This window comes from Mandrillus leucophaeus, unplaced genomic scaffold (genome assembly GCF_000951045.1).
Source record: "Mandrillus leucophaeus isolate KB7577 unplaced genomic scaffold, Mleu.le_1.0 Scaffold198, whole genome shotgun sequence".
Lineage (NCBI taxonomy): Eukaryota > Metazoa > Chordata > Mammalia > Primates > Cercopithecidae > Mandrillus > Mandrillus leucophaeus.
In genome coordinates this window covers 3,064,747-3,075,350 of record NW_012102009.1, presented here as the reverse complement: position 1 = coordinate 3,075,350, position 10,604 = coordinate 3,064,747, and the positions used below count along the sequence as shown (strand labels likewise).

The 10,604-nt window shown below is 39.8% G+C and overlaps 1 protein-coding gene across 1 annotated transcript in view; it reads right to left on the bottom strand.

Annotated features, from left to right (window-relative positions):
- DPY19L4 (dpy-19-like 4 (C. elegans)) overlaps window positions 1-10,193 on the bottom strand; it is a 92,407-nt gene extending 82,214 nt beyond the window's left edge. Inside the window, exons 1-2 of the mRNA XM_011978683.1 lie at window positions 10,136-10,193; window positions 4,770-4,880 (exon numbers count right to left, since the gene is read on the bottom strand). Coding sequence (XP_011834073.1) covers window positions 4,770-4,880; window positions 10,136-10,193 — 169 coding nt within the window. The remainder of the gene's footprint in view (window positions 1-4,769; window positions 4,881-10,135) is intronic.
- Window positions 10,194-10,604: the final 411 nt, after the last annotated feature.

Genomic DNA, 10,604 nt, shown 5'->3' with positions numbered 1-10,604 from the left:
TTTTTTTTTTTAGTAGAGACAGGGTTTCGCCATGTTGGCCAGGCTGGTCTCAAACTCCTGACCTCAAGTGATATGCCCGTCTCAGCCTTCCAAAGTGCTGGGATTACTGGTGTGAGCCACTGTTCCTGACCAAAATATTTTTAATACACAATATTCATTTCTCTCCTAAGCAAAACACACTCACTCCTTCTCAGAAGAGAACCTGAGAGCAGTTTACTCAATCTGTAGTTAGGGGCTCAAATGTCATTTATTTCAAGACCTGAAGAGTTAAAAGTTAGTTTGAATCTAGGCTGGCAGTTCAACAGTACGCTCTCTCGAAAGCTTAACTAGCAATTCTTCTATGTATTTACCTAACAGAAATGAAAACATATGTTCAAGGAAACCAGTACAGGAATGTTCATAGCATTCTTATTCATAACAACTAAATACTAGAAACAACCTAAATGTCCAACAAGAGGAACAGGGATAAACAATTATGGTATAGTCATGCCCTGCACAATGACATTTCAGTCAACAATGGACTGCATATATGATGGTGGCCCTATAAGATTGTAATACCATATTTTTACTGCACTTTTTGATGTTTAGATATATTTAGATACACAAATGCTTACCATTGTGTTACAACTGCCTACAGTATTCAGTACAGTAACATACTGTACAGGTTTGTAGCCTAGGAGGAATAGGCTATACTACACAGCCTAGGTGTGTAGTAGGCTGTACCGTCTAGTTTGTGTGAATATGACAAAATCACCTAATGGTGCATTTCTCAGAACATATCCCTGTCATTAAGCAACACATGACTATATATTCAAACACTGGAATATACTTAATAATAAAGGAGAATGAACTATTGAGATATACAACATGGATGAATCTCAAAATGATTATATTTTTATTTTTATGAAATAGGGTGTCATTCAGTCACCCAGACTAGAGTGCAGTGGCATGATCATGGCTCACGAGAGCCTCAATCTCATGGGCTTAAGTGATCCTCCCGCCTCAGCCTCCCAAGTAGCTGAAACTACAAGCACGTGCCACCATGCCTGGCTAATTTTTATATTTTTTGTAGAGATGGGGTTTCGCCTTGTTGCTCAGGCTGGTCTCAAACTCCTGCACTCAAGCAAACCTCCTGCCTCGGCCTCCCAACATGTTAGGATTACATTACATGCATGGCTAACAAGCGTGAGCCAAAGCACCCAGCCACAAAATATTACATTTTTCAAAGATAACATACTGAGCTGAATGAAAGAATTTGGACACTGAAGCATGTAGGATTCCACTTATAATGAAGTTCTAGAACATGTGAAATTCTTCAGTAGTGATAACTAGCAAAACAATAGGAATGAGGTACAAGGAAACTTTCTGAGATAATGGTAATGTTCTATAGTTTGTTTTGCCTGCATTCACATTTCAAAATGCATTTAATTAAACAACTAAGAATCTGTGCATTTAATTGTATGTTAATTATACTTCACTTTTAAACAATTAAATCACTCATTTTGCAAAGAAAAGAAAAATTTTATTGATTTACCTACTTGATTTCAGTCAGCTCCATGTTCCAGTAACTATAGCTACAAATTATTCTAGATATGCCACTCTCAAAGGCTAAATTACACATCTTTTCTAGATATGCCTTCTCAAAGGCTTCATTATACATAGTTTGAGTTTATTAAACTTTTGTGGGCCAACAGCTTTAGTTCTTTTTTTCTAAGTCCTGTATCCAACAAGATTTAGTAGGAACTACCTTAATTTATTCACACATTTTAACAAATTGTACAATAGCTATGCCCTGGATTTGACCTTTGCACTAAGGACTCATCTTAATCAGCCTGTTACTCAAAGCATTTCTTTTTTTTTTTTTTTTTTTTTTTTTTTTTTTGAGACGGAGTCTCGCTCTGTCACCCAGGCTGGAGTGCAGTGGCACAATCTCGGCTCGCTGCAACCTCCGCCTCCCAGGTTCAAGCGATTCTCCTGTCTCAGCCTCCCAAGAAGCTGGGACTACAGGCGCCCGCCACCATGCCCGGCTAATTTTTTGTATTTTTTTAGTAGATACGGGGTTTCACCATGTTAGCCAGGATGGCCTCAATCTCCTGACCTCGTGATTCGCCCGCCTCGGCCTCCCAAAGTGCTGTTATTACAGGCTTGAGCCACCGTACCCGGCCTCCCATTTCGTGATTTTAACTTTTATTGGTTGAAAAAGACAAACGGCTTTTTCTTTTCTTTTTTAAATAAAGACAGGGTCTCACTATGTTGTCCAGGATGGTCCTGAACTTCTAACCTCAAGCAATCCTCTGCCTCAGCTTCCCAAAGTGCTGGGATTACTGGCGTGAGCCACCTTGCCTGGTTAATAAACTGTTCTCACTTCAACATTACAAGTCCCAGAATTTTGGAATTCTCTATTTTCTTCTTCATTCCCACTTACAAATAGACCAATTCCATTCTAAACTCAGATCTCTTTCCTGTAGTCAAATGTAGCTGTTAATACCAAAGGCACTCTAGTAACATTGTTTTGCAATCTCATTACCTAAAATGATAGAAAAAAATAGTATTGTCAACTATTCACAGGAAACAGTATTATCAAATGTTTTGTCATGACGTAATATAGATCTTCATTTTTCCAGCTCCCAAATATAGTTTTCTTGTAGTCAGCCCCTCAACTATTACCCACAGCCTTTATCTTGAGCAAATTTATATACAGGCCTCAACTTTCAGTGCAGAGGAAGCAGTATGAGAAAGCTGTTTAGCCCTTAAGGATGATACATTCTCCAAACCCATCTTTAGATATGGTTATAGAAGAAAATGGAAGAGAAAAGATCTCCAGAGTGTAAAATCAAGGACCATGGAGAACAATGAACTGGGAAACAATTCCCCAGGAACACAACTGGGGCATAAACACAACAGATTCCTTCTCCCAGAGTAAGGGGATATCCTGTCCCTGTCCAACAATGTATACTGAGCAGGGGGATGTGCAGAAAAGAGTTAACACAGCAGGTCTGAGAACGCTTTCCTGAGAAAGGCCTGCTTGCAGGCGGATCACCTGAGGTCAGGAGTTGACCAGCCTGGCCAACATGGTGAAACCCCATTTCTACTAAAAACACAAAAATTAACCAAGTGTGGTGGCACATGCCTATAATCCCAGCTACTTGGGAGGCTGAGGCACAAGAATTGCTTGAACCCAGAAGGTGGAGGTTGCAGTGAGCAGAGACTGCACCATGGCACTCCTGCCTGGGTGGCAGGGTGAGACTCTGTCTCAAGAAAGAAAAAAAAAAGAAAAAAGAAAAAAAGAAAGCCCTGCTTGCAAGGTAGGCTCTCTTGGCTGGCATCTAGGAACTTCAATTTCAGGAGAGTTCCCACCATTCTCTAACTGATAAGAGTGCCTATCCTCTTTGTACAAATAATGTAGTTTATAATTTCTTTCTGGGAGTCAAGAATTTTGGTACATGGTAGGCAGAGGATACCTACATGACTAGCCCCCGATAAAAACCCTGAGCACTGAATCACTAATGAGCTTCCCTGGTAGATAAAACTTTACAAATGTCACAATTTGATGCTGAAGGAATCAGGCCCATCCTGTGTGACTCTACTGCAGTGGAAATCTGGAAGCCTATGCCTGGTTTCTTGCAGATTTCACCACAATAGGTCTTTTCGCTTTGCTGATTTTGTTTTATATTATTTGCTATAATAAATCATAGCTGTAGGCTGGGCACGGTGGCTCATGCCTATAATCTCAGCACTTTGAGAGGCTGAGGTAGGTGGATCACTTGAGGTCAGGAGTTCGAGACCAGACTGGCCAACATGGGGAAACCCTGTCTCTACCAAAAATACAAAAATTAGCCAGGCATGGTGGCGTGAGCTACTCAGGAGGCTGAGGCAGGAGAATTGCTTGAACCCAGAAGGCGGAGGTTGCAGTGAGCTGAGATCATGCCACTGAACTCCAGCCTGGGTGACAGAGCGAGACTCTGTCTCAAAAATCAATCAATCAATCAATCAATCAATCATAGCTGTAAATACAACTTCATTCTGAAACTTGTGAGTCCTTCCAGCTAATAACCAAACATGGGGGTGGTCTTGGGAACCCCTGACACAAAACAGATAACCTGTCTGTTCAGTTCATAGATCTCTGGATTAGAATGAGTCATAGCTGGCCCTGATGTGGATAAGCCCTTGGGTTCAGGATGAAGGCTGTGACTAGATAAGACAGAGTCTTAGGGTGTGGGAAAAAGTAAGTGTATTTTGTCTGAGGGAGGGAAATAAATCACAAGGACAGGATGTGGTAAACTATATTATTATTCACAACTATTTTCTCCTTCCCAGTAAAAAGATTATATATCCCTGCCCACTACCATGTGGACCTGGAACACTTCCCTGTAATGAAAATATACTTCACATCCCATCGTCTAAACTGATTATATGACTTGCTTGGGTCAATAAAAGGTGCGTACAAGTGATACTGTGCTAGGTCAGCAGAAACTTTAAGAGGCATTGCATGATTCTGCCTCCTCTTTTCCTACGTCACAAGAAAAATTTTTCCCAAATAGGGACTATTCCTTCACAACACATAAAATTATGACAGCCAAACTGCAGCCATAACATGTAATATTAATTAGAAATAAATGTTTGTCATAAGCCAGTGAGATTTGGGGGTTGTTCAAAACCTAGCGAAAGCTGAGCATATACATAATCTCAAAATATGTATATTTAAAATATTAATATACTCTCTAGCGTAAACTATTTTTGTAGTAGCACAAATTCCAAGTCTAACTTACGTTTTGGAACTCTTTCAGGAGCTGGAATGTCACTGATTTTCTCTTCTTTGGCAGATTCCTTATTTTCTGAAGACTTTGGCTTTTTTCTTTGGCGCAGCTCTACAGGTGGTCCTTAAAATATTTAAGACATTATTGCAATGTGTGTATAAAATTATTTTGATCTGTATCCTGAGCCAATTAACCTTTATTATTCTAAAGCAAAAGTACCACTAAGACCTATTAGCATCAAAGATTATTTTGGCACCCCTGCAAAATCTTCTTTTGTCCAAAAAAAAGACAATTTTAAGTTCCACTCCCCAATTTGTGTTTTGACAATCCTAGTAGTAAACCAATGCGCTCTTCTCCCAAGATGATGCAATTTTCAAAACATCCCAAAATAAGTAAGCTCTTTTCCAAATTAGGGTCAAGGTGTTATTCAGCTCATAATTCTAGTTACCTTAAAGTATCAAATGCATAACTCATGGTTTAAGTGTTTTGTAAAAATCAAAACATAACACATTCATCATAAACTACACTTCTTTGTTTAACCCTGAAAGCTCTGCAGAATTTCAGTACTGTGTTAGCATTGTACAATCTTTTAGATTTAGGGATTAGAAAATAGGCTGAACCTACAAAGACACTTATATATGAGAAGGTCTCAAAATAATTTCCCAGGATTAGACTAGCTTCCTCTTCTAGCTCCAGTTTTAGAAAATGTGATGCAGAAGTTACCTCCAAAATAGTAAACTAAACTCCAAGTTAAACAGGAATGTACTATGTACAATTTATACTTTTCCTCCCTAGAATAAATCATCTTGTAGGATAGATTACGATACTATAAGTACAGAGTGTTCCTGCCAAGTTATAAAGTGGTACAATAATTTATCTTTCTCATGGAAGTGGAAGACAGTTTTTTCCTTTCTCTTAGTAATAACTTCAGGCTATGAAATGTGAAAATAAACATAGAAGTCAAAGAAGGAGAAACGAATCAGTTGCTGCTGATCAGATGTATGTTCTTAGCTTTACTGTGGAAAATGAATAAAATAAACATATTTTAAAATAGCTTCATAGCAAACTTACGTGCTCACTAAAATATCTTTAAACACTGGCATAGTGAGAAAAAAAGCTGTACATTTAACGGATTCAGACTGATGAATCTAATGTTTACTCATTTCTATACTACCATTTATTCTGTAGTCATGTTAAGTAGTGAAATCAATGAAAATATTTTAAAATGACATTATTAGGCTGGACATGGTGGCTCATGCCTGTAATCCCAACACTTTGGGAGGCCAAGCTGGGTGGATTACCCGAGGTCAGGAGTTCAAGACCAGCCTGGTCAACATGGTGAAACCCTGTCTCTACTAAAAATACAAATATAAGCCGGGTGTGGTGGTGCGCTCTTGTAATCCCAGCTACTCAGGAGGCTGAGGCAGGAGAATCACTTGAACCCAGTAGGTGGAGTTGCAGTGACCCGAGATTGCACCACTGCACTCTAGCCTGGGTGACAGAGGGAGACTCCGTCTCAAAAACAAAATGAAACAAAACAAAAAAACAAAAAATGGCATTATTAGAAAAATGTACCCCAGACTTTGAGTATTTATACATATAAATCTAGGTCAATTAGTAAATATCACTATATTCCTTCCTCATTATGCCTCTTTAATATTCCCCTGCTCTGGGTTAAAGTAGAAGTTAGAAGCAGTCATCAAGAACGAATATTTATGCAAAATCAAATAAAGTCTTCAAAAACAAATTATTGTTTTTAATTTAATTTAATTTTTTTTTTTTTTTTTTGAGATGGAGTCTCACTCTGTCGCCCAGGCTGGAGTGCAGTGGCCGGATCTCAGCTCACTGCAAGCTCTGCCTCCCAGGTTTATGCCATTCTCCTGCCTCAGCCTCCCAAGTAGCTGGGCCTACAGGTGCCCGCCACCTCGCCCGGCTAGTTTTTTGTCTTTTTAGTAGAGACGGGGTTTCACCGTGTTAGCCAGGATGGTCTCAATCTCCTGACCTCGTGATCTGCCCGTCTCGGCCTCCCAAAGTGCTGGGATTACAGGCTTGAGCCACCGCGCCTGGCCTTTAATTTTATTTTAAAAGAATACAAGGGGAAAATATAACCACAAGAACCTTCCTTTGTAGGTACACCTGCATGATTAATCACATAACAGCACTGGACTTTAAAACATTTAATTGGATAATTTCAGAAATCAAATTAACAAATCTATTGAGATAGTCAACAGATATACTATATGTGACCAATGGGCTAGGTAAGTGGGTCTTTTCCATTAGAGTCTAAAAATATACACTTAGTGATAAATTGGGAGGGGAATAGTTACATAAAACGTGTTCTTACAAAACACTATCATTTTCCTTTTTAAAAATGTTCTTTATCAAATAAATCACTTTACAGGACTTTAATTAAACATGTTCTCTTTGTGCCCATAAATGAATTTTGTTTATAAAAGTACAACTTACACAAAAATTTTGCATAGATTTTCAAGTAATTTCTGAAGTATACAACTCTCAACAGTCACCTCTCAAGAATTTATATTAGCAATGATCGAGGACCATACAAATATGTAATCTATAAAAAATCTATATTATATTTTCCTGATTCTAAGATGCCATATATTTGAAGATACCACTCAATAGGTTTTCAAGGGGGGAAAAAAAAAACCACACTGTCACATTGAATGTATGTACTGATTTTAAGACATACCAATTTTAGTGGCATTAAACTGTAAGAGTGAAAAGTATGACTTGATAAATACAGTATTCATTTTAGCTCATCTCTTCAACCTTATCCCTAAAGCTAACTTTCCATATAATTTCATAATGGAAAAACAAAGCCACACATCTCTAGGTGGAAAAAAGCAAAGGTCAAAGCAATGGACAAATGAGGTTATCAGTTCTGACAGGAAAGCTCTGCGATGTAATTCAAGCCTCCTTTTTACTATCTTTTTTTTTGAGACAGAGTTTCACTCTTTTTGCCCAGGCTGCAGTGCAGTGGCGCCATGCCGGCTCATTGCAACCTCCGCCTCCCGGGTTCAGGCAATTCTCCTGCCTCAGCCTCCCAAGTAGCTGGGATTACAGGTGTCTGCCACTACGCCCAGCTAATTTTTTGTATTTTGAGTAGAGACGGGGGTTTCACCACGTTGGCCAGGCTGGCCTCAAACTCCTGGCCTCGTGATTCGCCCGCCTCAGCCTCCCAAAGTGCTGGGATTACAGGCGTGAGTCATGATGTCCAGCCACTCCTTTTCACTATCTTATATTTTTAGCATTGTAAAGAAAAAGTCAAACTAAATGAAGATGATTACACATCCACAAAAGTAACTTGCTATTTCAGACTTCAGTCCAGTCATCTTCATATGAAATAGTAGGGCTACAAACAGGCTTTCAAATGTCCACGCAGGCTAGACATAGCAGTTTCCAAATGAAATGTTAATACTGCTCTACTCAAGGTTGTCACTTCTTTCTTTGCTCTAACACTGCTTTCAGAAAGCATAAATATAAACACCCTGGCCCTCTACTGCATCAAGGAAGATATTTTTTTAAAAACCAGATTCCCAGAGTATTTACTTGAACAATGAAGAGGATCCAAGCGAATGTGAACTGTAAGTAAGATGGGACATGGAGAACACCTGGATACAAGTAAAATATACAGACTATTTAGTCTAATTTTAACACAGCGAATAAAAGATAATATGAATTTTTGGGGAAAAAACTATAGAGTGACAAATAAACAAAAAACATTCAGAATGCCTGGCACATAGACAGACAGGTATGCTATATATATTATTATTACTAGCATTATAATAAATGAAAATTTAATTACTCATTCATTGCTGACTATTATATCCTTGCATCTAATAGAGTATTAACACAAATATTTATGGAATTAAAAATGTGTTGAATAAAGCAGTATTTTAATAAACTGCAACCCATTAATTGTCCCATATAAGATGTATTTAACTGTTTTTGAGTTATATGTAATTCTACAACCAAAAATCATTTATCATTTTATTTATTTTATTTTTGAAAGGGAGTCTCGCTCTGTCACCCAGGCTGGAGTGCAGTGGGGAGATCTCGGCTCACTGCAACCTCAGCCTCCTGAGTTCCAGCGATTCTCTTGCCTCAGCCTCCCAGGTAGCTGGGACTACAGGCGTGCGCCACCACGCCCGGCGAATTTTTGTATTTTTTAGTAGAGCCAGGGTTTCACCATATTGGCCAGACTGGTCTCAAACTCCTGACCTCGTGATCTGCCCGCCTTGGCCTCCCAAAGTGTTAGGATTACAGGTGTGAGCCACTGTGCCCGGCCTTAATTTTGTTTTTTTTGAGATGGAGTCTCGCTCTGTCACCCATGCTAGAGTGCAATGGTGCAATCTCGGTTCACTGCAACCTCAGCCTCCTGGGTTCAAGTGATTCTCCTGCCTCAGCCTCCCGAGTAGCTGGAACTACAGACGTTCGCCACTCGGCTAATTTTTGTATTTTTAGTAGAGATGGGGTTTCACTGTGTTAGCCAGGTTGGTCTTGAACTCCTGACTTCAAGTGATCCACTCACCCTGGCCTCCCAAAGTGCTGGGACTACAGGCATGAGCCACCATGCCCAGCCCATTTATCATTTTATATCACGTAAGTAAAATTTACAAAACAGTACAATCTTAATATTGGCTCCACAGATCTATTTAAGTACAACCATAGTCTAAAATAATTTTTCATTTTGCATAATTAAAGACTTTCAGTATTGTAGTATTGATTTTTTTATGCAGTATTAACTTTTTTAATGCTTTAAGTTAAGCATGAATGTACTCATAGGAACATGCAAGCTAGTGTATCAACCAGCCTCCATAAATTTGCAATTAGAAAAGAAAAATACATCAAGAAATATTTCAAATGATAATATACTGTAACCACAGACAGAACCAAGGAAACAAGTGGAATTACATTCTTTCTCACCAACGACAAACAGCTTTGGTTTTGAAGCTGTTTTTGGTTAGAATGTCTTAAATTCAGACCAGCTTTAACACTCTGAAAACTCAAGAGGAAGCAAATATGAACCAAGCCTGCATAGGGACAGGTCAGCAAGTCACAGATCAGTAAACACTTCTTATGCTTAATTTTTAAAAACTGCTTTCCGCTAAATTCTTTAAACTCCTTCCTTGTACTCTTGGTTCAAAAAGGCTTGAGTCGACCCGGCGCGGTGGCTCACGCCTGTAATCCCAGCACTCTGGGAGGCCGAGGTGGACGGATCAGCTAAGGTCCGGAGTTCGAGACCAGCCTGACCAACATAGATAAACCCTGTCTCTACTCACCCACTCTGACCCTCAAAGGCCTCCTGGCCTCATCAGCTCCCAAAACTATAATACTTAGATGGCTCTGCTCTTTACCATTTTCCTCTAAACCTAAGTGAACTTGGCTTTCTTCAGTTTCTGCGTGTTCACCCATTCCCAATTCATCATGCCATGTTTATCCCAAATCCCTGCTTCTTTATCCCCGTGGTGAATGTCCCCTCACCCCCTGTGCCTCCGGGTTTGTCAATACCCACAGCCCTTTAAAAATCGCCCTCCGAATGAGGGGCCTTGAGTGAAACAACGACCACATTCAAACATGCACTCAGTACCTAAACCTGCATCTTCGAAACCAAACTGCGCCCCCCACTTCAACAAAAATCTGCTCAGGACCCTCCCTCCATCCCAACCACTCCCTGCACAGCTTTCTCTCCTGCTACAGATTCCCAACTTTCAGCTTCGCCTTTGCTTTCCAATTCGGCCGACAAAACTTCGAGCCATGCGCTCCGCTCTCCTGAATTTCTCCGCAGCCCCCTCCTGGGCGCCGCGCTCCTTCCCGCCCTCCCCG